At 52.0% G+C, this 27696-nt stretch overlaps 1 protein-coding gene and 1 pseudogene across 1 annotated transcript; both read right to left on the bottom strand.

Annotated features, from left to right (window-relative positions):
- Positions 1–317: 317 nt before the first annotated feature.
- Positions 318–12389, bottom strand: LOC129482198 (golgin subfamily A member 6C-like). Its single transcript, XM_063638695.1, is given in 19 exon segments — positions 318–918; positions 1008–1161; positions 1251–1306; positions 1309–1353; positions 1436–1538; positions 2101–2189; positions 2622–2697; positions 4027–4092; positions 4369–4886; positions 5275–5362; positions 5556–5663; positions 5772–5858; positions 6906–7012; positions 7109–7190; positions 7291–7341; positions 7598–7636; positions 8491–8571; positions 10480–10599; positions 12280–12389. Coding segments are annotated over 19 exon segments (2169 nt in total). The 5' UTR covers positions 12364–12389; the 3' UTR covers positions 318–703.
- Positions 10554–27461, bottom strand: LOC129481540 (COMM domain-containing protein 4-like; annotated as a pseudogene).
- Between the last annotated feature and the right edge of the window lie 235 nt (positions 27462–27696).

The following is a 27696-nucleotide window of genomic DNA, read 5'->3' as shown; positions in this document are numbered from 1 at the left end:
CTAAGGGAGCCACCATAGTACAGCACTCATTCTTGGCACCAGAACACATGAAACACTATCCTGCGCACACCTGCCAGAGCAGGCCACTTTCCTCTTCTGTGAGATTTAAAAAGCTCCCCAAAATGTTATTATTCCCATCCCCAACACACAGAAAATAGGAGAAAGGCTGTTTCCAGTTCTCGGCCTTTAAACAACTCTAAAGGTCAGTACTCACAGTGGCATATTACAAAGTAATAAACAGTGCGCACTTGAGGGCAAACCACATATTGAGCTAATGAAGAGCTCACTGTGGTTAGGATTCAATCAAACGTAACAGCAGAACATAAGCACATTTTATCTGAATTCTGTAATGAATATACATGCTGCACTAACATTAAAAAAGCATGGCAGCCTATTCCAAACCAGCAAGAATAGTTTTGTGCAGATAGTGGGTCTTTGTGTGTTTGAACTCCCACTACCTAAGGGCAAACTCGATATGTGTACTAATGACCTACAATTCTCAAAAAAGAAAAATGCTAAACGATGCCAGAGTGAACATCAGGGAAAGACCCACTCTCCCTTAACTTTTTACAAATAAATTTAAACTGTAAATTAGAAACACAAATAAACGTGAGTGGCTCTAACATTCAAATGGAGTAAATGAATTGTGTGGGAGATTAACCCCATCACTTTTTGTTGTTGTTTTAAATTTCTTGACCAGCTCTTAGATGATGATGATGTTTACCTCCCTGTTCTTGGCTGCTCGGTAAAAGAATGGCATGCAGGGTTTGCTGGGCAAGCCTGGGTGCTCCTGGGTGTCCTGCATTACAGGAAGCAGCTGCGTGATCTTCTGTGCAGTGGGGTTGTCATGGGGAGAACACTCCCTGGCCGCTCCTGGTGCAGGCTCCATGCTGTTGTCCAGGCTCACCTCATAAAAATCTTCAGAGAGAGGGAGGCGGGGGTCTGAGCACAGTGCTAGCCTCCCCTGCTCCTGCCTGCCCACCCCACCTGAGGGCTCTACTCAGCACTCTGCCCGTTGGCAGCCCCAAGTTCCTGGGGGGCTGGGGCCCCTGGAGCGGGCTCATTAACAGGGTTCTGGGCAGCGGTGAGGAATTTGTCATGCCCCTCGTTGTGGTCGCCTACAAGTGGCAACATCAGCTCCTACAGCTCCAGTAGATTCGCCTGAATGGAGGGGTGCTCAGCTGCCACTCCGGAGCCGGCACCAGCGCCCATGTCAACCCCCACCCCCACAAAGATGTTGCACACCCTACCTTCATTTCCTCCTCATTCTGGGCCAGAATGATGGCATCCTCCATCTCCTGGTGCGCGTGTTTGGCACTGCCCCCTGGCTCTCATGTATGGTGATGTACTCTCCTGAGAGAGGACACGGCTCAGACACTGGGGCCCCTCCAACGGCCCTGCAGCTCCCCCTGCCATGCCCTGGCCTCCCGCTCACTCATGCCATCTGTCGCTCCAGAGGGCTGGATGACTCCAAGCTCTAGTTTCTCCACCTGCTCCTTCCCATCCGCCTTCTCCTTCGGGAGGTCCATAAAGCTGCTCTGGAGCCAAAATAATGGGGTCACATCTCGGGAGTGACCTGTCCTGCCCCACCCCCACTTTTCTAAGCCCATGCCAGGACTCACTCACCTTCACCTGCTCCATGGCCTCCTTCAGGACCCAGTAGCTCTCCCCACACACAAACTCACCCCCAGTCCCTGGGGCCGGGGCCTCTGCCTCTGGCTCCTTCCAGGCCGAGGCCACCAGATGAGCCAGGTGCAGGCAGCACAGCCTTCGCACCTTCCGCTGCCCACATAGCCGTGCCTGCTCCTCCTGGGAACTGGCTCCAGCGGAGTTGAAAAATGCCACTTGAAGGCAAGAGGTGAGTATTCTTGTAGGGGCATACACAGAACAAATGGGGCAGGGAGGTGAAGCACAGCCCCTTCCCTTGGGGCCTCAGAGAGTGCACCTGTTGGTTACAGGTGAAATGGCGTCTGACCACTGGCTCCCAGAAGGGGTGAGGGTCCAGAGCAATCAGAAGGCGGGAAAACCAAGAGCATAAGGGGGTCTGGGAGGGACCACAGAGGAAGGCGGCAAAGTAGGAGCAGGGAAAGTCAGGCTCACCGTGGCCTCCCGGCTCTCCAGGTCCTCTGGGATGTTTGACGTGGGCCGAGGCGCCTCCTCCTCCCCACCGTCCAGATCTTCTCTATCTCCTGTGGGGAGGTGGCCAGAGGGGTCCTCATACAACCCAACAAAGGTGGTACTGTGAGCCCACCACTGTCCCCACCCTTACTGTGTAACCCTGAGCCAGACCCTCCCCAAAGGGGAATGAGCTGCTGTTCTTTATTTTTCATTTTAAGAACCAAGATCTTGCTACATTGCCCAGGCACAGTCCCACTACTTGTCAGTGCGGGAGTCCTGACCTGCTCCCTTTCTGATCTGGGCCAGTTCATTCATCCTTAGGCAACCTGGTGGCCCCCTGTTCCCAGGAGGTCACCATGTTGATGCTGAACTTAGTGCAGAAACCCAGTTGGCATAATGACCAGCTGTTCTAAAGGTCTCTTCCAACTCCTCAATCCTATGCTGCTAACAGTTCCCCCTTCCTCCTGGGGCTCTCTCCTCTTCATCTGAGTGGTCTCCTGTACCTTCTCCAGGGAGAGCCATGAGGCTCAACTGGGTCTCCAGCTGCTGGTTCCGCTGGCTGGCAGCTTCTAGGCGCTCCTAAGGGGACAGGAAACAGAGTGAGAAGGCACAGAGGTTGCCAGGTCATTCCCCTCGGGGGCCCATTCTCAGCAACTCCCTCCCCTGGGTCTCCTGCAACTTTTGGCGGGCCATCTCAGCCACCGCTTTGCCCCAAGCTTCCTGCTGCTGCAGCTGGTCCATGAGCTGGGTGTGCAGCAGTAACTGCCTGTGCAGCGCCTCCTTCTCAGAGGTCAGCTGCTGATAGGTGGCCACGTACTGCTGCAGGTGACCCAGGTACTCGTCTCACTGCTGCTGCAGACTCTGAGACTCTTGGCTCTTCAGCTCCACCTGCAGGAAGTCCCTGGGCATGAGGGCACATGGTGGCTGGCTTCCAGATTCTGGGCCCATTAATAGGGTAGCCAGGGCACTGTGGGGGCTCTGTCACCTGCCCAGGACCCTGGTCCCCTGCTCCAGGCCTAAGAGACTTCCTCCCTTGCCTAGAACCCCATGCCTCCTTCCCCAGCCTCAAATCTCACGTCCTTCTTCCCACCATTTAAACTGTAGGCCACAGACTGGTGGAAAAGCAGAGGGAGCCAACCACCATCTGCTAAGTGTGCTACATGCCTAATGCTTTCCATGTATTCTCCCATTCAATTCTCAGTGCCTCTGCAAGGAAAATGCTAACTTCCTTTTGAAGTTACAGAAACAGAGACTAAGAGATGAACAGTAGCTGAATGGTGACCGGCGGAACCGAGGCTGGAATCCAGTTTGAATCTAAGGAGGCTTTTTTGTTTTGTTTTGAGACAGTGTCACTCTGTGGCCCAGGCTGGAGTGCAGTGGTGCAATCTCAGCTCACTGCAACCTCCACCTCCCGGGCTCAAGTGATTCTCACGCCTCAGCCTCCTGAGTAGCTGGGATTACAGGCATGTGCCACCATGCCTGGCTAATTTTTTTGTTGTTGTTTTAATTTTAGTAGAGACGAGGTTTCGCCATGTTGGCCAGGCTGGTCTCAAACCCTTGACCTCAAGTGATTCTCCCGCCCCAGCCTCCCAAAGTGCTGGGATTACAGGCACGAGCCACCGTGCCCGGCATAAGGAGCCTCTTATACCACCATCTCTTCCCCTATGATTGGGGGAATCCATGCCTCTAGCTGGGATGATGATGTCCACATCTGGGAGGAGCCCAGGGATACCCACCTCTAAAAGTCACAGGGCAGGAAGCAAGAAACATTCATAGGGCTGCCCTGGAGGGTGCTGGGGTCACCTGCCCCCCAGCTGGAGCTGCCTTTGGCCTGGCACCTCCCCTCCCGAGGCTGGTGCCCGCCTCCCAGCCCTTCTTGGATGGGGCAGAGGTTACCATCTTCTTCACCTCGCCTGGCTTCTCCTGCAACTCGTTTGCTTCCTGCTCCAATTGCAGTGCGCTCTTCTCGTTGTTCTGCACAGAGAGAAGCAATCAGTGGCCATCCGCTGCAGCTGGGGACCCCTGAACTTGGTGTCTGCCTCCCATGTCACCGGGAAGGGTGGAGGCAGGTTAGAAAAATCATCCCCTCTCCCCCACAGCCATCAGAGGAGGGCCTGATGAGCTCTGGCTCACAGGTGCCTTTAGAAGTACCATTTCCTGTGAGGGCTACACTGTCCCATTTTACAGGTGGGGAAACAAAGGCCTGGAGGGATAGGGATGAGGGCAGGCTCCCCAGGTGGGGCAACCCACCAGATCCTCGAAGCCGCGCTGTGGCTCGGCCAGCTGCTTGTCGAGCCTGTGGTTCTGGGAGTGCGTGAGCCTCTCTTCCTGCTTTCGCAGCGTCGCCTCCTCCTTTCGCAGCCTCCCCTCCGCCTTTCGCAGCCTCCCCTCCGCCTTTCGTAGCCTCTCCTCCTCCTCCTTTCGCAGCCTCTGCTCCTGCTTTCGCAGCCTCTGCTCCTCCTTTCGCAGCCTGTCACCCTGCTCCTGTAGCATCTCCTGCTGCTCCTGAAGCTTCTGGTTTGTCTCACACAGTCTCTCCCGCTCCCACAGCATCCGCTCCTCCTGCTCTCGGAGCCTCTGCTCCTGCTCCTGGAGCCTCTGCTTTTGTTCCTTGCTCAGGAGACTCAAGGCCTGGTTGTTTTCCACCTGGGATTGGAGCTTTCCCTCCAGTACCTCCACTTCCTTCCTCAGCTGTTTGGCCTCATCTTGCAGCTGCTCCAACTCAGAGGTCCCTGCTGAGCCCCAGGGTGCCGGGGACTGGGGCTCAGCTGAGAAATGAAGCAGACAATAAGGGCCTCTGGATTCCCCACCCCCCCCCACCCCCCTCCAAAAAAACCCTCCTCTTGATGCATAGCTCCTCTCAGGCTTCCCAAACTTGGCCTCACTGCTAATGATTCCTCGCACCCGACGGTAGCCAATTTCCAAGCCACTTTCACATAGAGAGCACTGTGGGTGGCTGACAACGGACACCCCTCCCTCTTTGCTGATGGGGACCCTGAGGCTATGGAGATGACAAAACTTGCCGTCTTCTGGCACAGACCTCTTTCCCTCTGCCTCAAAGCCCTTACATCCACCCACCTCCCTGGGGCATTCTAAGCCACCCCCACAGACCTCTGATGCCACTCCTGCTCCCAGGTCACACCAGCCCCATCTTACCTATCTGGTTGTAGAGTTGGGACAAGCTCCTCTCCAGCTCCTCTATCCGCTGTATGTCACGTTTCTTCTCCTCTTTCAATGTAAGAGTCTGCCCAAAGCACAGGGGAAAGGGCCCTGGAGAGAGGGGCTGGTGGCTGGACAGGCTACCATCTCCCTCTCTGCCCCCATCTCCACAAAGCCCAGACCCATGACCACCTCTGGCTGTACTATTCCCATTTTACAGATGCCCAGAAAGATCCAGTGACCTATCTAAGATGGGGGGCTGAAGGGTCAGGTCTCACCTCCACCGACATTTTCCTCATCCTCTCCTGCCACCGGGCCCTCTCTGCTTTTATATGATAAGAATACTCGTTTCTCTCTAATTCCACTTGTTTAAGAGACTCTGTCATCTGCAAGAAATTGGCACAGAAGTTAGGAAGGGCTGTCACTGGTCCTCACCTGCTCCAGGCCACCTGGGGTCATCTTCCTTCCACATCCCTCCCTCTGCAAAGCCTCACCTGTGTCATGTGGGCGTTCAGCAGCGCCCCCTTCTTTAGGGTCTGCTTTAACCGCCGCTGGAGGATCGCTTCACTGCAGCTCGAGGACTGGATGGTGAAGAGTGAGAAGTTTCCATCTGGGGAGCCCAGGCAGTGCCCCTTAAAAGGGCTAGGGCTAGGCTCAATATACAATTCGGTTAGTAAAGATCAAGGCATTTCCAAGCCCGTGGCCTGCTTATTAAAAGAACTCAGTAAAGTTGGAAGGGACAGGGAAAGAGATCGAATTTACAGCTGGCTAACAGAGGCCCAGAGAGATCAGATAATATTGCTATTGTTATTGCTGTTATTACTACCACTGTTTGAACTGTTATGGAGTGCTTCACCAGGTTCCATGCTAGCAATCCCATTTAATCCTCACAACCACCATATAAGACAGTTACTAGGATTACCTCTACTGTGTACATGAAAAACATGGAGTGTTTGAGGTGAAGGGCTTGCCTAAGATCACTTAGACAGAGCTGGGATTTGAACACCCAGGTCTATCTGATTCTCTAAGCCCATTTTTCTTGCTGGGGGTGGGGGCACAGATAGGAAGGGGAAAATTAATCTTTTGTTCACTTTTTGAAAAGATGATACATTCGCATAGTCTAAAACTCAGAAGGTACAGAAGGGAAGTGTCTCCCAGGCACCCTGTTACTCTCTCCTGAGTTTTTTTATGAATGCTTGCAGACATGTTTTATGTATCTCATCATAGCATGTACACACACATACACACACACACACACACACACACAAACACACATTTCCTCTCTCTACAGAAATGGTAACATACTAAAGGTACTCTTCTGTACCTTCACAGTACAAGTACCAAATACCCCACCTAGGACTTAGCCAAGGCCACAGCCAGGTAAGGGCAGGGCAGGCACTTGGCCTCTGAGCTCTGCATCCAGTGCTCACTCCCCACAGTGCCCCCCAACTCACCCACAGCAGCTGACTCAGCCCCAGGCTGCCTCTAACAACCATACACAAAAGTAGTGAGAAATGACCATGCTGCCTTCTGGGCAGGACACTCCATCCTGCAGAAGGGACCTTTAGGCTCACTCCTCCATCTGGGAAGCCAGGCTGCCAGGGGATGGGGCAGCTGGTTGGACTCACCCTGTCCTCTTCCCGCTGCTGTGTAGACACAGCACAGAGAGCCCGCTCCAATTCTTGAATACGCTGTAAGGAGTATTGCAGGCGGCCAGCCAGATCCTTGGACTCTTCTGTAATGAGAGAGGTTGAGATGGGGCCCAAAGGACTCCCCCTAAAGACCTGTCAAAGTGCCAGGTTGAAGGATGATGGGATGCCCAGATTCCCACCTTCGAAGTGTTGGGCAGCACGTTTAGTATGGTAAAGGGCGGTCTTCAAGTCTTCCTTTTCCAACGTGAGGATGTTGATTGCCTGGAATTGAATGTTTGGGAGAAAAGCCAAGCAAGTGCTGAAAGAGAAGGAAAGAAACATTCTCGGGAGGACAGGAGAAAGCTCCCCACCCGCCACTCACCTCTAACTGCTCCGTTTGTGTTTCGTGTATTTCCTTGTTTGCTTTCTTTGCCTATAGGAAGACAGAGCTCTTACCACAGGGAGGCAGAGATGGCATAGCAAGAGACACACCCCCGGAATGCCACCAATGCCCCAGGACAGGCCCACCCATGGGACCAGGTTATCAGGGATCCTGTGGGGATGGGGTGGAATCTGAGTGGTCAGCCTTCTTCCCCAGGCTGGGAGTGGGCGAGACGAGATTTGGTGCCTCTACATCTGAGTGCCCCCCAAACCCGGCAGTCATGTTGTGAGCAAAGAAATCACGTTACTTCTTCCAGCTGATGTTTCAGTTTTTTCTTCTTCTGTTTCTGTGGGGAGAGTCAAATTCAGGTGACTGAGGGTGGCCCCCTCAACTCTACTCGCCAGACCAGGAAGCGGTAGGCAGGGGTCAGGAATGGATTTTAAAGGCAATGTACTCAGACCCAATGGCAAGAACTGGTCAACTCTCCTCAAGCTCCCAAAGACAGAGGATTTGTGTCTTTGTTGGCTTTTGCCCACGGCCACAGAACTCAAAGTCTCAATCTGGATTCTCTCGAAAGGACGGTAACATAAACCTCTAGAGACGGAGACTGAGAAAGACCCACCCTTCTGCCAGCTTGTGATTTAGAAAGGTGCCTTCATTCCACAAACAGTTACTGAGCACATACAGGACAATTATGGTTCTTCACAGCAGATATAGGATGGAAAAGGACAGACAGGAGCCCTTGGCCCTCAGGTTTCCATTCTAGAGGCCTTTAAATCTTGGACTTTCAGAGCTAACAGAGACCTTTGATGCTCTACCTCCTCCAGAAACATGAGCCCAAGGAGGAGAGGTGGCTTGTCCAGACTCAAAGAGGAAATTAGGGACTGAGTCAGGGCAGAAATATGGGGCCCCTGGCAACCAGTCAGGCTAGCGCTTCCCTGAGAGGTGACAACCCCAGGGCATGTGTGGCAATGATTGGAGTGGGGTGTCTGGAGGAGAGAGAGTTGGCAAAGAGGGCAGCGACAGAAGAGCCATGCTGCATGCTCCTTGCTCTGGGGTCCCTCCAGGTGAGGCCTGGGTGCTCCAGCTCCCCATGTGTCCTTGGCATCAGGGGCCCCCAACTCCTTTCTTCAGGGCCCCAAGGGGAACTAAGGCCCAGGATTGGCAGCGTGGACTCACGGGACCCCACTGGACTCTTACCAATGATTCTATGTTTTCATTTAGTTCATTGATTGTTGTGTAGCTTGACTGTAGGGCTACTTCCAGTTCTTGGTACCAGCTCTGAGGCACATGCAGACAGGAGGAGTTGGAGGAGGATTGTGGGGAGAGGTAAAGAGAATGATCATTAGGGCTGGGGTGTGTGTGGGCTGTCAGGCTGTCTCAGCTGGCGGAGCCCCTGCTGTGAGAGGAGGTTGGAGGGCTGGCCTGCAGGGTCACTGCACCTTGGCCCAAGGCCTCTTACCTCCAGATCCTTCAGGGTAACAGATGATGTGGGAATTATAAAAATGAGAAATTCAAACAAATTACATAGGAAACAGTTATGGATATAGAGAAAGTATAAAACAGCAGGGGTCCGGGCATGGTGGCTCATGCTTGTAATCCCAGCACTTTAGGAGGGTGAGGCGGGTGGATCACTTGAGGTCAGGAGTTCAACACCAGCCTGGCCGACGTGGTGAAACCCCGTCTCTTCTAAAAACACAAAGATTAGCTGGGCGTGGTGGCAGGTGCCTGTAATCCCAGCTACTCAGGAGGCTAAGGCAAGAGAATCACTTGAACCTGGGAGGCAGAGGTTGTAGTGAGCTGAGATCACACCACTGCACTCCAGTCTGGGTGAAAGGGTGAGAGTCTGTCTCAAAAAAAAAAAAAAAAAAGCCCCAAATCCCACATGCCTGCTCTGTATGTTATTCCCAAATTACTTTTAAAATTTAAGGTCTCAAAGTTTCCAAGATGATAAAAGATATGGGGAAGGAAAAACCCCAGTCAATCAAGCAGGTGAAGAGGCAGACATAAACAGGCTGAAAGTTAATGGCAGCAACATAAAACAAGGCAGAGGCCAAGTATCCCCCAAATCAGAGAAGCCTCAGGGGCTTACACAGCTGGAGACAGCAAGCCAGAGAGGGGTCTTGGCACTGCCTCACCTTCCACTTGTCCAATGGGGGAGCACTACCCCATCGGAATGTTTAAGGTTGGACACCACCACCTTCAGAATGTCCTGAATCTACAGGAGGTGACAAGGGAAAAACAAGCGCAGGGGGAGAAAGACAAAAGTGGCTTAGAGAGAAGAAAGAAAATCAGGGCAGGGGGAAGATGTGGGTTCAGGAAAGCAAAACGCTGAAGAAGAGCAGAGGAGATTAAAACCATGGCCTGTGCCATTCTTCCAAATGGCCACCCGCTGCCTTGCCAGGGGCAGGAACAAATAGATGGAAAATTCCCCTGAGCGATGCAGTCACAGAGTGGCGTCACCTGACCAATGCAGCTCTTAATACGCTCACTGGACCCCTCTCCTCAGGCCCAGGACATGGGTGATGAATCTGGTAGAGCTCCAGACCTCCACCTCTATTAAAAAAAGACAGACTCCTGAGTAAGGGTTCACTTGAACTAAGGGGGCTCCAGCTAAAAAACAAGTTTGAAAGACACTGATCTTATCCAGTATCATCTTACAGAGGAGGAAACTGAAGCCCAGCGGAAGAAGTGATTTTTCTGTGGTCACCCAGCAAGCTGGTGGCAAGTTAGACCTTCTCTTGCTCCTAGTGCCTGGGGCTCTCCTCAATGCACCCTGGGCCCCCTTCAGTGACTCCTATAGGTACAGCCTGATGGCAAGTGGCTGTACTCATTGGCCCAGCTTCCCCTTGAGACTGGGGATCAGGAAAATCAAACAGCAACGACCATTTCCTGAGTATCCTGGGTGTTTACAGCCAGCCATGTACTAGGGATTAACATAAAAACAACAACAATAAGGAATCTCATTTAAACTTCACAAATGGAAGTCAAACAATACTCCCCCGATTTTACAGATGTGAAAAGAGAGGCCCAAAGAGCTCAAGAAGTTTGCCGTAAATCAGATCCCTAGAAGAGGGAGAGGCAGGATTCAAACCCAGAATTCTTAATCAGTACCCAGCAATCTTAACAATTACCCTCCACTGCCCCTTGGGCCCCCTGTCCCCAGGAGCCAGGCCAGCCAAGACTCACATCCCCAGGTGAGTGCCAACCAAAACAAGTGGTTGTCTCAGGGCTACTGCCAGGTTTTTTCTTTTTCATCTTTACTCGTGCCGGAACACCAGGGCTGTTCCTCTGCTGATATTCTTTTAGCTGTGGGAAAGAAGAGCAGTAACACTCATGAGAACTTCCAGCCTCTACAGCCACATCCTCCTTTATAGTTTTTGCAAAATACTCTTATACACCATCTGATTTAATGCCACCAACAACTGTACAAGGTGTTGTCACGATCACTTAGTGACTGAGAGGGATGGATATTATGGCTAAAAAAAAAGGGCGGGGGCAATAATGGAACTTAAACTCAGTCTTCTGACTCCAAGCTCTGGGGTTTTGCCACGAATCAGTAGCTGCCAGGGACCAAAACCAGAGGCAGAGGTAGAAAAGTAAACATTAAGTAGACAGGAACTGCACTCTGTGTGGGTTACAGTCACACATCCTCACATGTCTGTTAGTGTGAAGTGCACCAGTACCTCTCAAACTTTTATATCAATGTGTCCTCATGGCAGAAGGCAGCTTTCTTGTTAAATCTGGGAATTTATCAGAAAGAGGACAACTCAAGTCTCATTTCAGAGAGAAGTCTGGTATACTCTTAGAAACCTATGTGACTGTCATCCCTAAGTACATTAATGTTTTTTCTCAAGAGAATCAAGGGAAATGGATGCTTCAGAAAGATCTCCCACATTTATCCTGTGGCACCCAATGTACCCCAAGTTGAGATGATATGAGGAAGATTCAAGCTGTCAAGTTCAATTTCCCAAGTTCTAGTCCACAGAAGATGAGCAAATCTCACTCCAGCGACCACTGACTGAAGGACAGTCTGGCCCCAGAACCGTGGAGAATTAGAATATGAGGTGGAGAACTCAGAAAAGAATGTTAAAGTCTCTCTGGAGAGTAGAAGCCTGGGAGAAAACCAAACCAAACCAAACTTGTTCTCCCATCGCCACCCAGAGATACTGTCAATGTTTTGAGCTCACAGGGGAAGTGGAGGCTTTTCACACTGTCAATGTCTATGTGAAGGGAGTAAGGCAGCCTGAAACCTCTTGCCCCTAGGTCCCATAGTCCCCATTCCCCTTCCAGCTGGAAATTTGTGCTGTGACCAGAGGAACCAGAAATGGGGTGAGAATGCTTAGGGGACTGGGTTGTAAGATCAAAGGCCGGTCTTGAAGCAGTAATGAGGGTTCCTGGGGGACTGTGACATCACTACATTCCACTCCTCCTGTGGGGGGGAGGGGAAGAATATCAGTGTGATGGCTGAGTCACCGATTCACAATGGCGGAGCGGGGGGATGTAGGGCTGGGACCCAGGTCCATGGAGACACCAGCCCAAAGAGCCCAGGGATGTTGGGCTTGGGTCAGCAGGAGGGGAGAGCGGAGTCTGCAGCAGGAAGCCCCAGGAGTCACCAGCCCAAAGTCACCCAGGGATGACTGGCGAGGGTGGGGCCTGGGGCTGGGGGGCCCAGGTCCTTGGAGAGCCCAAAGAACTCAGGGAGGTCGGGCTTGGGGTGGCAGGACGTGAAGGCTGATTATGGAGCGGGGAGCCCCAGAAGTCACTTGCCCAAAGTCACCCTGGGGTGATTGGTGAGGGCAGGGCCTGGGCTGCTTGCTGAAGGGGCGGGGCTGACTGACAAGACTTTGGTTGGGGGGAGCATAGAGGCGCCAGGGTGGGGGGACCCAGCCCCGTGTGCCTCAGGAGTGGTATGGACTCTGGCAGTGGTCTTGCCATCAAAGGGAATCTGTGGCTGGGTTAGGGGGGCCATGATCTGATGCGTTTTACCTCTTTCTTGGCTGCGGCCAGTTTACTCTGTTGAGTTTCTTCTAACATCGTGGGGTGGGGAGGGGGGCAGGGTTGGGGCCACATCAGCGAACACGTCCAGTCACCTACCAGGCAGCTGTGCGACTGAGCCAGGGGAGGCGTAACCAGGGCACCACTAGAATGCAGAATGGGGCGGGGCCTTAATGCTCCAAGCCCATTGGTCAATCAGAAAGATGAAAGGGAAAAGAGGCGTGGCCAGGCAGCAATGTGTCCAGAGGAACCTGTGGCATCACAAGGAAAGCTGCCCAGGCAACTGCTGTCCCCGTCCACTTGAGGAGAGGGGTGGGGCCTGCCTACTCCAGGAGAGGGGAGGGGCCGGCTTTTGCTTTAAAAGCTTTAAAACTTTAAAAATAAACTTTAAAAAATATATGTGCTTATACTTTATATATATGTGTATCAGTGTGCGTATGTCTACGTGTTCCACCAGAGCTGTCTTCATTATCCAGCTTCTATGCAAGGTCTATGATTTTGGCCTACATTTTTCATCTTCAGATGAAGTACAAGAATTAGCAGTATTACCTCAATTGAGATACAAATCCTATAAAAATGGAAAATCCATAGCACACTTGATGTTTAATGAAACGGACTATATTATCCAACATTCCAATAAGATAATCACAATGATTTCTCTGTTTTGGAAAAGTTTCTCTTATTCTCCTGCATTATTAGGATTTTTTTTTTTTTAAACAAGAAGCATGTCTAATATCTTTAAAAACACGAAGATTTTGTGCCGGGTGCGGTGGCTCACTCCTGTAATCTCAGCACTTTGGGAGGCCTAGGTGGGTGGATCACCTTAGGTCAGGAGTTCAAGACCAGCCTGGCCAACATGGTGAAACCCCGTCTCTACTAAAAATACAAAAACTAGACAGGTGTGGTCGTGGGTACCTGTAATCCCAGCTACTCGGGAGACTGAGGCAGGAGAATCACTTGAACCCGGGAGGCAGAAGTTGCAGTGAGCCAAGGTCACGCCACTGCACTCCAGCTTGGGTGACAGACTAAGACTCCATCTCAAAAAAGAAAAGTAAAAAATTAATAAAAACACAAAGCTTTCCATTTAGTAAGCACTCAAAGCTCTTTACTGGTTTAAAGCATATACAAGGCCTATTTTTCTAGAATCACCTGGCCTCTCTAAGCTTTGCAAATGAAACTGAATTTCTCACTTGACACTTGGCTATGACTTGCAATCATGAAAACCAAGAATTGTGTTGTGTCACTGTGTGTTGCCTGTTACCTGAATTCCACACTAGGCTGGGATCAGTGGTTCAATCTTTCATGATTTGCTCCATAACCTGTGAGCTGCTTTTCCCACACCAAACTAAGCTTTGTTCTAGAGTTCTACAATTTACAGTTAGTAGACAAGAGTGGTTCTCAAAAATGTAGTCTCTGGACTAGCAGCACCAGCAGAACCTGAGAACTTTTTGTAAGTGCAAATTCTCAGGCCCCACCCTGGACCTAGTGACTCAGAAACTCTGGAGTAGGGCTCAGCAATCTGTGCTGCAGTGATCCCTCCAGGTGTTCATGAACCTCCGGCATACAGCAGGTACAAAAACGTGTTTCCTTCTGTAGGTCCAAAGCCAGGGATGCCATATGTTCTGTCTTGATATGAAACAATGGCATGCAATTAAAAGACATAAATCTCCTTCCTACTCCCACCCTCCACCCAATGTGTTTTATTTTTATGAGTTAAATAAGAAAACAAATGGCAATCAGAGATTCAGCCTGAAAAGTATATTTACAAGTTTCAGTTCTCATCCGGCCTGATCTCATCCAATACCATTTACACCCTCTTACCTCTCAAATTTTAAAAAAGTATCTTCACAATGTAAGTCGCAGGCACACTAGCAGTTTTATAATAAAACACCAAGTAGATCAGAATGTCCAGACTTACTAGAGAAGAAAAGTGGAATCACTGGCTGTATTTTCAAATTGCATTTGACAGGAAATGGTAAGTTTTGAATTCTTTTCACCTTCACACTTCCATGCTAATAGCATTAAATCAGAATACTCCATTCTTCCAAAGCCTCTAGCCAGGCAAAACTTTACTGTATTACTTCTTGCTTTCAATGTATATAAAGCAGAGTCCTGCTAGGCAGATTTTGTATACCTGCAAAGATGCAGAACTAAACAGTTCCATCTATTCAATATTAAAACAAAAGTCCTGCAAACCTCAGATGGTGAATGTAATACTTCGGCACTAGCAGCAAAGCCTCAAATATAAAAAGATATCAAGATCACCACTAGCAAACAAAATGAGCTCTCAGCCAGGAGCAGTAGTTCACGCCTGTAATCCCAACACTTTGGCAAGCCAAGGTGGGAGGATCACTTTAAGTCAGGAGTTCAAGACCAGCCTGGGCAGCATAGTGAATTCGCATCTCTACGAAAAATTTTAAAAATTACCTGAGCGTGGTGGCACACACCTGTAGTCCTAGCTACTTGGGAGGCTGAGGTATGAAAATTGCTTCAGCTCAGGAGTATGAGGCTGTGGTAGCTATGATCATGCCACTGCACTCCAGCCTGGGTGACAGAGCAAGATCTAGATAATTACAGTCTGTCCTGCTCCTGTTTATATTAAAATGCTTTCAATCAGCAGGATAAAAATTAAGTGAAATGTGACTTTGGAGCTTGGCCACAAAACAGGCAATGGAGAAACAGGCACTTCCCACAAGAATAAAAATGGCCAATAAGCATATAAAAAAGATTCAAGGCTGAAGCGTGGCTCACGCCTGTAATCCCAACACTTTAGGAGGCCAAGGCAGCTGGATCACCTGAGGTCAGGAGTTCGAGACTGGCCTGACCAATATGGTGAAATCCCATCTCTACTAAAAAATACAAAAATTAGCCAGGCATGGTGGTGGGCAACTGCAATCCCAGCTACTCGGGAAGCTGAGGCAGGAGAATCGCTTGAACCCAGGAGGCAGAGGTTGCAGTTAGCCGAGATTGCACTGTTGCACACCAGCCTGGGCAATACAGCAAGACTCCAACTCAAAAAAAAAAAAAAAGTTTCAAAAGTGCTAGAAACCAAAGAAATGTAATGAAAACAATGAGATTTTCTCCTTAAATATCAGCAAAGAGGACAAATGGAAGGGGGACACTGGAGCTCTGCCCCTATTGGGAGTATAAACAACCAATTTTTCTGCAGGATAATTTAAAAATTTCTATTAAAAATCTTAAAACTGTTTTATGTTATTTTCCTCCAGAAATTCTACTTCCAGGAATTCAGCCCCAAAATGCTTGCTTGCGTCCATTAAAATACATATATAAGAAAATTTACTTCTGGGGTGGCAATGATTAACTTAATATACATCGAGCTTTTAAAAAGATGATGCCAAGGATGCATTTACTGCCACAGAAATACGCCCAAAACATAGTGACAAAAGACTATATATTACGATTCTAGTTTTTAAAATGTTCATATGCATAAAAAAGTATAAAAAGCAACAAACCAGAATGTTTTGAGTGGCAAAATTAAAGACTTTTCTTCATATTTTGTCTTCCAAATTATTACAAAAAGAATGCAATTTTCTTTGTAATCAGGGAGAAGTATTATTTTCATTTATTTACATATAAATTTCTTTTCTTTTCCTTATTTTTTCTCATGTGTGTATCACATGTACCCTAGAGAGCTTGAATTCCTACCTCTTGAGGTAAATCACACCATTTCTGTCTCTATCAACTTGCCTTTTTTGGACATTTCAAATCAATAGAATTATACAATATGTGGTCTCGTGTGTGGCTTTTTTACTTAGCTAATGTTTTTGAGGTTGGTCCATGACATATAACAGGTTTTGGTAGTTTGTTCCTTTCATTACTGAGTAGAAGTCCATTGATGGATATATACCACATTTTGTCAGCAGAGAACATTTAAACTTTGCTTTCAACTTCCTATGGTCTAAATGAAACCCTTGGAACACAGGACTTACAGCAAAAGCTGCTGTGCATGTCAAAATATTGCATATTTTTTCCTCCCCCAGACTGGACCAGGGAATCTCTCAACTTTCTAAAGCCTCCTGTCTCCATTGACAAAGCTGAACAGTATTAAAGATCCTGCTGCCTTTGTCAGGCAGATTTGGAAGGGAGGCCCAAGAGCAAGGGTGGAGAGGAAAAAGAGAGGGGAGCTTGTGGAACAGGAAGCCCGCCGGGGTCTGCGCATGGCTCCCAGCTGTTGGGGATGTTGTGGATGGGGAAGTGCTGATGGTGTCCCCAGGCAAGCCTAGCACCTCCATTGGGCCCAGAAGGTCTTGACTTTGGACCCTTACCCACGTTCCAGAAGTGTTTACAAGCTGTTTTTGCTTTTCTTCTTTTCCTAAATAATCATTACTTGGCAGTTAGTTATTAATCTTTCTTTGGGAGAGAGACAGAGCTTTAAAACTGAAGAACATAATTTTCATTAAAATATCAAAAATGGAAAAAAGTTACTTTGTAAACAATTTGCTATACAAACCAAATGGCAGCTGTTGAGAATCTCAATAAAATGTTAAATGCATTTGCTGCTGTTAGAAGAAATACAGAAAAAAAATTCAAAATAAAGAAAAAAATGCATTTGCTGGCAGTGGTACCATTTGCCCAAGGTTGGGTTGCCATGTCATCATACTGTGGTGGGGGGTGTATGTGGTGTGTATGTGTGAAACTTTTCATCTCAGGATGGGTCATAATGTGAGCTGCAGTTTTCCTTCCAAATAGGGTTACAAAGTAGTAAAACATGGGCTTGGAAGTGACAGACCTGAGTGAATCAGCCAAGCTTAAAGAAAAACCCAATAAACTTAACTTTTAATAATCCTGAGGTTGGATTTGAAATGATACAATGATTTACTCTAAGCATGTGGTTATGATTTTGAATCAGTAATACATACTGTCTCGACCCTTTTTTTTTTTTATGGAAACAGAGGTTTCACCCAGAAAACCCCAGAACAGTGACTTTTTTTTTTTAAGACAGGGTGTCACTCTGTCACCCAGGCTGCAGTGGAGTGGTGGATCTCAGCTCACTGCAGCCTTGACCTCCCACCTCAGTCTCCCAAGTAGCTGGGACCACAGGCACCACCGGGCCTGGCTAATTATTGTATTTTGTGTACAGATGGGGTTTTGCCATGTTGCCCAGGGTGATCTCAAACTTCTAGGCTCAAGCCGTTCACCCACTTCAGCCTCCCAAAGTGCTGTGTCTACAGGTGCGAGCCACAGTGCCCAACCTGCAGTGACTTTTTAAAACATAAGTTCAAGCATCTCTTCTTAACTCCTTTAATTGGAGGTATCTCTTCTCTCATTCTCCTCATCTTTGGTGTTCCCCCAGAGTTCGCTGTTGTCTGGATGTACAACATATATTTCAAAGTCAAGGCTGGGCTGGGTGCAGTGGCTCACACCTATAATCGCAGCACTTTGGGAGTCCAAGGCAGGCAGATCGCCTGAGTTCAGGCAAGGTAAGGCAGGCTCCCAAGGCAGAGACTGAGGCTGACCCCTGCATCCCCCTACTGCAGGGGGGGCACACCAGATAGGCAAGGGTCTTAACCTAGAAAGCCCCAGCAGTTCCTGCGCCCATCAAGACACCATTGAGGCTTGGCGATGGTGAAACCCAGGAATGGTCTTTGAACCCACCACCTGGAAGGGGGAGCCAAGGATAGTCCTGGCCCAAAGGCTCCCCTACCTGCAGGCAGTGGGGAGGCCCAGTGAGGGGACCCCAGGAGCCCAGACAATGAGCTTACTTGGCCAAAGACAGCAGCCAGCAACAAGACACCAAAGGGGGCGGGTGGAAAGATCAGCACATCGGGGTTGACTGCGGCTGGCACCAGGTTCCTCTGTACTTCTGGAACACACAGCCCTCTCCTTCCTATCCCTGAAGTGCCCCTGCCCCCAGCCCAGCACTCTGAAGACCAGCCTAATATATGCATTTGTCCTGGGTCAGCCCCACTGTCCAAGCAACTGCAATTTCTCATTAGAGAGCCATGGCAGGGCAGGGTGTAGGAGGGGTCCCTGGAAGATGCCCCCTGGAATGCCCTGATGCCTAAAATGTTCCCCGTTGGGCCTTCTCAGGGAGGGAGGGTTATGGCAGCCTTGTTCTCTCCAGCCACCTCCATCACCATCGGAGCCCTTACAGGTGTCACAGGAGAGAATTGGCTCACTGGAGCCAGGAACAGCATGGACACAGCCCTGGGGCTGAGGCTAAATGGGCTCTAGAAGACATCACTCTCTCTTCAAGCTTTGGTCTCTTGGCCCTCTACAAGCCAGGCTGTTTCAGGCTTTGCCTGAGGCCTTGCACAGAGACAGAGTTCAAACACAGCTGGTGAACACAGCGGGCTTTAAGGAGGTGGCACATACCTGGGGGTGGGGGCTGGGTAACAGGGAAAGGAGGCCCTGGGGCTAGCGTGGCCTGTCTGGAGGTGGCGCAATGGGACTTGCACCACATGAGGACAGAGGGTCCACCTGGAAGAGTGGACCAGCCAGATGGCCACTGCCAGAGCGACAGGGAATGTGGGTTCCTCCATACAGACACATGAGTCTTCCCTAAGTGGGTCTTCCCTGTGGGGGCGAGGGAGCATTCAAGACACACCTCTAGCCCACCTCAAACCATCTCAGGAGGCCATCACCAACTCACACTGGCCAGTTGCATTGTCACAGTGACCCCAGAACAGCACAGCCCTGTCCTCCAGATAAATAGAGAGAGCAACGCATATCACAGCCAGGAGATGGGACTCAGACCCAGGTCCAGCTGCAGTGCTGCCTCGATGGCTCTGCCTGCACCTCCTCTGGGACTCAGTTTCTGCTAACAAGTGAACACTTGAGTATGGGTGAAATAGGTGCTATTATCCCTTCTGGCTGCTGGGGAAAGGGAAGCAAGGCACAGGTGACTTGCCCAAGGCCAACGTATCATGGCTGGTTCAACCCCATCTGTTTCAGCCAGCACATCCCCATGGCAGAGGCTTTATTGTGATCCAAACCTCGAAGGTGGAACTTCTTCCAATGTCCCACCCAGGGCACAGAGCATGCAGCCCCATGTTTGGGGAGGAGACTGGGTGGGGAGGTGACAGTGTGGGAAACAATCCAGCTAGGCCAAGGCCTCATGGAGCCCAGGATTCCCTAGGGCCAGCAGAGCACTGGAGCCCACCCTGACACCCATTGGAAACCTGGAATCCCCACCTGCAGGAGATCAGGAGTGGGGTTCAGGCTCTGATGCACCTGCAGCAAGGTGAGAGGCACATGTGGGTGCCTTGCTTCCAACCAGCGTCAGGTGGGCAGGAAGCAGATCTCCTGCCTGACCTTCCTCTCCTGCCTCCCCCAAGCAGAGGGGAAGGGGCAGCCGCCCATCAGGCCATTGCCCTGATTGAAGCCACTGAAGCCAGGTCCCAACAGGTGAGTGTAACCCCTGACTATCCCAGGCCCGGCCCAAGGCAGTCATGTCTCTGGTGAGGACCTTGTAGACAGGAGATGTGATGTCCCCAGGTGGCTCTATAAACCTCTTGAGGATAATCAAGGAAATGGGCAAGACCATCATGCTCAGCCAAGAACCTGACAGGCACGAGGGGGACCAGGGGCAGGTAAAAGTCAGTTTGGATTCAGGCCTGGCCCCTGGAAGGATGGTGGATGAAGGGCCAGCCACGGTGAAGGTGAATGGATGGCCACGGGCTGGGTGGCCAGGACTGTCAGCTCCTGCAGCCCCTGCAGAACATCCGCCCAGGCCTGGCTCTGCACTCAGCCTTCTGCCTGGAGCCACAGGTGCCTGGACACCGGCCTCAAGTAGGGATGGTGGTAGGAAAGGCACTTGTGGCCACAAGCGGGCACCTAAGCATGGGACAGTGGGGTATCATGCGCCAAAGAAACCATAGAGGCCAAGAGCTTAAGCATATGTGACACCATCAATAAATCCCCTTGTCCTGGGTCACATCAATTAAGTCAGAGCCTACCCTGACCCTGAAGCTGCAGCTCAGTCTGGTTGAGACTCACAAAGAGATGTTAGTCCTGGGCAGGGGGCCTGGCCCAGCCTGCGACGTCCAGCAAAGCTGTGGGCTGGACAAGAATCTCTGAAGATTAGTCCAGGACAAGGACAGCTGTGTCTGGGCAGGGAGTGGGGGCAATGCCCAGGGGGCAGGAGACCTGAGGACCTTTAGGTAGGATGCCAGGTCAGGATGTGCAGAAGAGAAGGTGGCATGGCAGCTGCCCGAGGCCAGGCTATAAACCTAGGGGCCACCCTGTCTAGCCTAAACCATGCTGCTGCCCAGATGCTATCCTTCAAATGTGAGGCAGGGCTGGGAGAGCCCCAGACCCCTCATCCCTCCCGACCCAAGCTGGTTCCCAACCCTCACCAGAAGGAAAGTGAACTCTTCTATGGGGCACAGCCTGCCAGGTTCTCTATCACCTGGTGGAAGCGGCAGCGGGGAGGGGAAGCTGCAGCTGGGTGAGAAAGAACCCAGGTCCCACTCTGTCCCTACCTGTCAGGTGACCTTGGGCAAGCTGCTTTCTTTGCCTGGGGCCAAGGAGAGTCACAGGGGAGGGGCCAGGTTAAGAGGGCTCCACCCTGGAGCCCAGAGCTACCCACAGAGAAAACCCCCCATCCCCCCAATTCTGCTCCCAGCTCACGCTGCTGGGATAACATCCTCCCCATCAGAGAGGCCATGGGAGGCAGAGGCTGACCCCTGCTCCTTCGGGCTCCTCAGCGGGTTTGGGTCCGCCTTCATCATGATCAGGGAGGGGGTCCCTGGGATCACAAAGGTGAGGGGCAGCTTCTTGGGCTCCAGGTGCTCCAAGGTAGACCCTGCAGGGCACCAGAGCTAGAAGGGTGTTAGGGAGGCCAGATGCAGTGGCTCAGACCTGTAATCTCAACGCTTTGAAAGGCTGAGGTGGGTGGATCACGAGGTCAAGAGATCAAGACCATCCTGGCTAACACAGGGAAAACCCATCTCTACTAAAACTACAAAAAATTAGCCGGGTGTGGTGGCACGTGCCTGTAGTCCCAGCTACTCGGGAGGCTGAGGCAGGAGAATCACTTGAACCCAGGAGGCAGAGGTTGAACAGGGCTAGGACCTGAGCTCTGCCTGGCCATGGTGACTCTGAGCCAGGTAACCCTACGTTAGTCTCAGTCTGTCACTGTGTCTCACGGGGGATGTCAGCATTACCTTTGGAGTCAAAGTAGGTAAGCCAGGGTAACCAGACTTCCCAGCAGGGACCAAGACCAAATGATGCAGGGGTTGGGCCTATCCTGGAAGGTCAGGGTGGATGAGGGGCTCTGTGACACTGGGGCAGCCGAGGGCCTGCCCTTCAGGTTACAGGCATGTGGGTCCTGGTCTAGACCCTCATATGCCATCCAGAGACCCAACCCTAGGGACAATTCCTCCCAGGCTGGTAGCAGATAGTCAATCCTTGTACTCACCCTACCAAAAGCTCTGAAATGAGGGGGCCTATGGGTGGGGGAAAGACTCTTCAAGAAAAGGTTCTCAGGGGCAGGGAAGGTTTGAGCTGGGCCTTAGGGCAGCCAGAGAGGTGGGTGACAGGCCGCCTCACAAAGCCTGCCAGAGAATGCAGGAGAGACACAGGTGTAGTGTTGGGAATGTTCTGGAAGACAGCAGGCAGCCTCCCACTCACTGATGGGGCTGAGTGAGGTCAGGTCCACACACCAGGAGAAGCTGGTATCCACACACTGGCGCACTTTGTTTCTTGTTTTAGAGACAAGGTCTTTGTCCCTTGACTAGGCTGGAGTGCAGTGGTGCAATCTTTGCTCACTGCAGCCTTGACCTCCTGGGTTCATGCGATCTTCCCACCTCAGCCTCCTGAGTAGCTGGGACCACAGGCACATGCCACCATGCCTAGTTTTATTTTTTGTAGAGGCACGGTCTCGCTATGTTGCCCAGGCTTGTCTCAAGCGCTTTCCACCTCAGCCTCCCAAAACACTGGGATTACAGGGACAAGCCAGCACTCCTGGTCATGCTGGTGCATTTTGGCTGCCATGGTGCACAGGAGGTATGAGCTGGGGGGCAGAATCTGCTCCTGGACCTCTACCCAGGCCTGCACCCAGACCTACCCCTAGGCTGCAGGGAACAGGTGTGGAGAGAACGCGGCAAGCAGAGCAGGCTAGCCAGTGATGGAGACCCAGGCTGGGACTAGGAGAGATAGGGCTCCAACCCTCAGGCTAGTGGCCCTGCCCAACCCCTTGGGGCCAAGATGACTTCCTAGGAAGCCAGGCATGGAGGCCAGCAGGCACCTGAACTGAGGACAGACGACTCTGATGACAGGGAGGGGGAGGCCTCTGACATAGTTTGGATACTTGTCCCATCCACCTCTCGTGTTGAAATGTGATCCCCAATGCTGGAGGTGAGGCCTATAGTGTGAGGTGTTTGGTGTTTGGGTCATGGTGGGGGACCCCTCTTGAATGGCTTAGTGCCCTCCCCATGACAAAGAGTGAGTTTTCTTTTTTTTTTTTTTGACACAGAGTCTCGCTCACAGACCAGGCTGGAGTGCAGTGGCGCGATCTCAGCTCACTGCAACCTCCATCTCCCAGGTTCAAGTGATCCAATGAGTTTTCTATTAGTTCACAGGAGAGCTGGTTGTTTAAAAGAGCCTGATGCCTCCTCTCTCTTGCTTCCTCTCTCACCATGCAACAGGCCTGCTCCCTCTTTGCCTCCCGCCAGGAGTAAAAGCTTCCTGGGACTGTTTGCACTAGGGTCTGCACACCCTGTGGAGGCAGAAGGCCTCTTGGTAGACACCGTCATCCTAGACCTTGGTCAGTGCCTCCTTCCCTCTGCAGGCCCCCTCCCTCTGTCCATCTGCCTCCTCCACATCCCTGATCTGAAGCCTGCCTTCCCCTCCTCATGGAGCCCTCCAAGGTGCTCCTAGCCCTAGATCTCCGGTCCCGCAGCACCTTCTGGGCCCAGATTCCGCCTTCGCAGAAGTCTGGGAGGCAGAGCTCCACCTGGTCATAGCCTTCTTGCTTTGCTCTAGGCACTCCTAGCCCCAAAGCCTCCAGCCCACTGGACGTCTTCATCTCCAGCTATGCCGTGGCTCTCTTCATCCTGGGCCCCCTGCTCATCTTACTTGCCCTTGTCCTGGTGAGTGTCTGGCTGGGCCCAGCCTCCTTCCTGAGTGGCAGGCTTAGCCTTTGACGCCTTGAGCTTTTGAGCCAAGCTGAGGGGTGAGGAGGTCCCTTTACACCCGATTCCCCAATCCAAGCCCAGCATCTCCTCATCCTCCAGGTGGGGCCACGGGGTTTGGGGCCAGGGGTGTGGGCCTGATCCCAGTGTCCCCGCCTTTCTTGTCAAGGTGCTAAAATAGAGGGCATGCCTTGGGTGCTGACTTTCCTAGGAACTCAGAGCCAGAGATGGCCAGGCACCAGCCTGAGGTCACACAGCCAGGGGCTTCTTCCCTCCTAGACGTCCACTTGCACAGCTGGGACAGAGGTGGGGTAGGGGAAAGCAATGCCTTGTCAAGCCCCGCAGGGAGCCCCGCTCCCATCCCCAAGGTGCATAAAGTTGAGGAACACCCCTGCTCCCACGTCCATGCTCATTCAGGGCCCTGCTCCAAGTGCTTGGCACTCACACCAGCCTCCTGTCCTCCATGCCACAGGTATGGGTCTCGTTTACGGAGGGGGAAATGGTGGCCAAAAGCCTCCCCCAGCACACACAGCTAGACCACACAGAGGTCTTATATGCAGCTGAGGGGTCCACAGTCTCTGCTCCCCCTTCTGCCACTCGTGCTGCCAGGGACCATACTTCGGAGAGGGAGGAACAAGAGTGAGCTGGTGCTCACACATGGGGCACAGGGGACTAGAGAAGGGTCAGCCAGGAGGAAAGAGCAAGGTCTGATCCTGTATGTACACATCGCAGAGTCCGCGGAGTCAGGAGACCCAGGGCCAGGTCCCAGCTCTGCAGCTGCTTGGTATGTGACCATGGTTAAGTCATCTCCCTGAACTCTCCATGCACTTTGCGTGGTGCGTGCACTTTCTAGAATGAGCCCGGACCCTGGCTGGCCTCATACTTACTGCATAGGCTGCAGACCCGCAAGTGCTTCTGCAAGGGGCTTTGCTTCTCCTCATAACAGCGGCACAGGCTGGCCCCATGCTCTTGGGGTAGAATAGAGAAGCTCTGGAGGTAGCAGGTGGGGGCTGGGCTTGGGTTCCTGGTCCAGACATGGCAGGGTACACCTCAGGGTCACAGGGCCTGGCCCGCTCTCTAGCAGACTTTGGCCCACAGGCTGCCCAGCTGCCCACCCACAACCCGTACCTTTGGGCAGCCCCAGCTGCTGCAGTTCACTGGCCAAGGATTCGCCATCGACACTGTGCTTGGCTGCCCTGGAGAGGATGAAACTCAGCACTACCACTGTGGCCTTCACATCGCCTGACTCTGAGAGACCCATGGGTGGGACGGGGGTATCACTGTAGCCCCAACCACCTCCCAGTTGCCCTATTAACTTCGGCCCAAAGCCCCCAGACCTCCTGGAGCCACAGGCACTGCTACTGCTCCACCAGGAGCTGGCAGAGGACAGGAAGGTGGGACTGTCAATGTCTTTCTTTCCCTCATGCTCCTCCACTAGGGAAAGTAAGTTCAGGATGCTGCCGGGAGGGGTGTGGGGCCCCTCTATACCAGGCACCAGGCCAAGGTCCCAGGGTTGCCTGGGGCCTGTGGACTCAACGGGGTACTCGCCAAACTTGGCATCAGCCATGAGCTTCAGGATCTTCTCATACTATAGGGAAAGGAGACCTTCAGAGGGTGCCAGTACTCTATTCACCAGCCCCTCACCCCTAGCCTGGATCCTGCAATAAGGAACAGACCGGCTGAAAAGAAGTATGGGAGGTCCCAGAGAGATTGTGAGGCTGGGTCACCCATCTCCCCGGGCCTAGTGCAGAGTTTCAGGGCACTGGGGGTCATAAGGTCTGGGACAATAGGGTGCTGGGTCTTGTACTCACATCATTCCCCTATCCCAGCAGCTCTTTAGTACCTGGCTGCAGAGCAGCTGCAACTTCACAGAAGACTGGAAGGGAAGTCCTTACATCAGCCAGGCTGGCAAACCTCACCCCTCCTTCCTGGGGACTGGCTCAGAGCAGGCCAGCCACGGATCAAGGTCACAAAGCATGGTAGCACAGGCTGAGAGCACTGAGGCCCTAACCCCAGAGAAACCTCACCATCATCTACACCCACAATCCCCAGCCCAACACCCCTCCTCCACCCAGACTAGACCCTGTGCACTCAGCCATCTTGGCCAGAGTGCTGATCTCTGCCAGGACCCAGTCGGGACAGTCCAGATCACCACAGAACCGGAATCTCTGCAAGGGAGGGAGGCAGGTAATCAGGCTGGAGGGAGGTCTGAGGTGTAGCCAGGATCCATGTGTCTCCCACACTGCTGCCCAGCAGGAACCCCTGGTCCCCGACACAGATGGATACCCTCTGGCCACTTGTTCTCCCCTATCACCAGGCTGTTGAGTAAACTCTCTCCCTGACCCACCCTGCCACCAAACCCTGCTCTGAGGTCTACTCCAGGCATTCATCTGCTCAGCAAACATCAATTGAGTGCCTTCTCTGTGCTAGCTCCCACTCTAAGTGCTGGGGGTACAGCAGGGGACAAAACAAAGTCCTGGGCCTCACAGAGACAAGTGACCTCTCTCGCCTCTTCCCCATACCCACACAAGTCCAGCCACTCCAGCTTCCCTGCTGCTGCTCGGGGACACCAGCCTTGCTCCTGCCTCCATGCCTGCTTCACTCTGTGTGTGGCTTGCTATCCTTTATTTCATTCCACTCTCTGCTCAAGTGACACCTCATCAGACCAGCCCCTCTTCTTTTTTTTTTTGTAAGACAGAGTCTCGCTCTTTTGCCCAGGCTGGAGTACAATGGCACAATCTTCACTCACTGCAACGTCCGCCTCCTGGGTTCAAGCAATTCTTCTGCCTCAGCCTCCCAAGTAGCTGGGACTACAGGCATGCGCCCTCACGCCTGGCTTTTTTGTATTTTTAGTAGAGACAGGGTTTCTACTAATGCTGATCTTGAACTCCTGACCTCAGGTCATCCGCACACCTTGGCCTCCAAAAGTGCTGGGATTACAGGTGTGATCCATTGCACCCTGGCAGGCCAGCCCTTCTTGATCATACTTCCTAAAATAGCCCCTCACACAAGGAAATTTTGGGGGCCGGTAGATATGTTCATTATCTTGATTGTGGTGATCCAAGAGCCAGGAAGATTTGGTCTTTATTTGTTCAGCTTCATCCTTCCCCAACATCCAGATGATACTCTCCAGCTACGGGAAATGCATTCATTCCTGGGGAGCCATGCTCTCTCTCACCTGAAGCCTCTGCACAGCTGTTCCCTGTCTGAAGACACACTCCTCCCAACCCCTGGTACACAAACTGTACTTCAGCCAGCCAGCTCCTGCCATCCGCCTTTAAGGTTGAAGGCATCCTCAGGGAGCGCCCTTAGCACTACACACAAGGCGCAGTTAGGTCTCTGCCCCTAGAGCCTTAACTATGACTGCCAATTCAAGCCTCCAATTTCCCCTTCCCTGGGCAGCTCAAGTCCTCCCAGTGCCTAGCACACGTCATGGTATACACTGGGCGCTTAGAATGCACCGATGGATGGATTGGATGGGTAAGTCTCAACCCCAAAACTGCCACTTTCTGGCTCTGGAAAGAGTAGAGGGGCTTCCTAACAGTGTGGAAGAGTGAGACTGATTCTAAGCATGTGTCCAAGTCCCATGGTGGGGCTGGGGAAGTGGGTGTCCTTGGGAAGTCCTCCTGGAGCTGGGGAAGACCTGAAAGATCTCCCAGCTCCAGACAAGCCCCACTTCCTGCCCCGGGAGGCAGGGGCCCTTCCGTCCCCAAGGGAACCACGGGGACTCTAAGCCGGCTGGCCTGCTCTGGCTTACCCGCCCCCCACCCCCGCCCCCTTTCTCTACCAGACCGGCAGCCCTCACGCCCGCACACACTGTGTTTGCGGAGAGGCCAGGGCAGACAACCTCCCCCCGTTTCCGGAGCCACTGGCGCCCCCTCATTCCCGCTCCAGCAGCCCATGCCTCGCTTCCCCCCGGTGCCTCATCATCGCGCCAGGAAGCCAGGGCCCGGGAATTTCTTTTTCCGGTCGCGCCAGGTCAGCGGATTCGACAATCACGTGACTTGGACTAACGGCCTCTGGGAGGGCGGGGGCTGCTCCAGTGAGGTTGAGAGCGGACCGCAGCCCACTGGAAGTGCCCGGGACGAAAATGCTGGAGTCTCCTCCTGCGTCTCCCAGAATCCTTCCCTGGAAAATAAAACAGCGCCAACCGCCAGTTTAACTGAAGTGGGAGTTATTTCATTTGTTTAACTTAAGGGGGTAGGATCCCGGGAGCCAGGGGGATTCAGGTCATTGCCATGTTTTCCACTGTTAAGCGAATAGCTTTATACACAGCTGCGGGCTGTGGCAAAAGACATTTTAAAAACTATTG

Source organism: Symphalangus syndactylus, chromosome 5 (genome assembly GCF_028878055.3).
Source record: "Symphalangus syndactylus isolate Jambi chromosome 5, NHGRI_mSymSyn1-v2.1_pri, whole genome shotgun sequence".
Taxonomy (NCBI): Eukaryota; Metazoa; Chordata; class Mammalia; order Primates; family Hylobatidae; genus Symphalangus; species Symphalangus syndactylus.
Note: the sequence above shows the minus strand (reverse complement) of the source record. Positions and strands in the feature narration are given on the sequence as shown.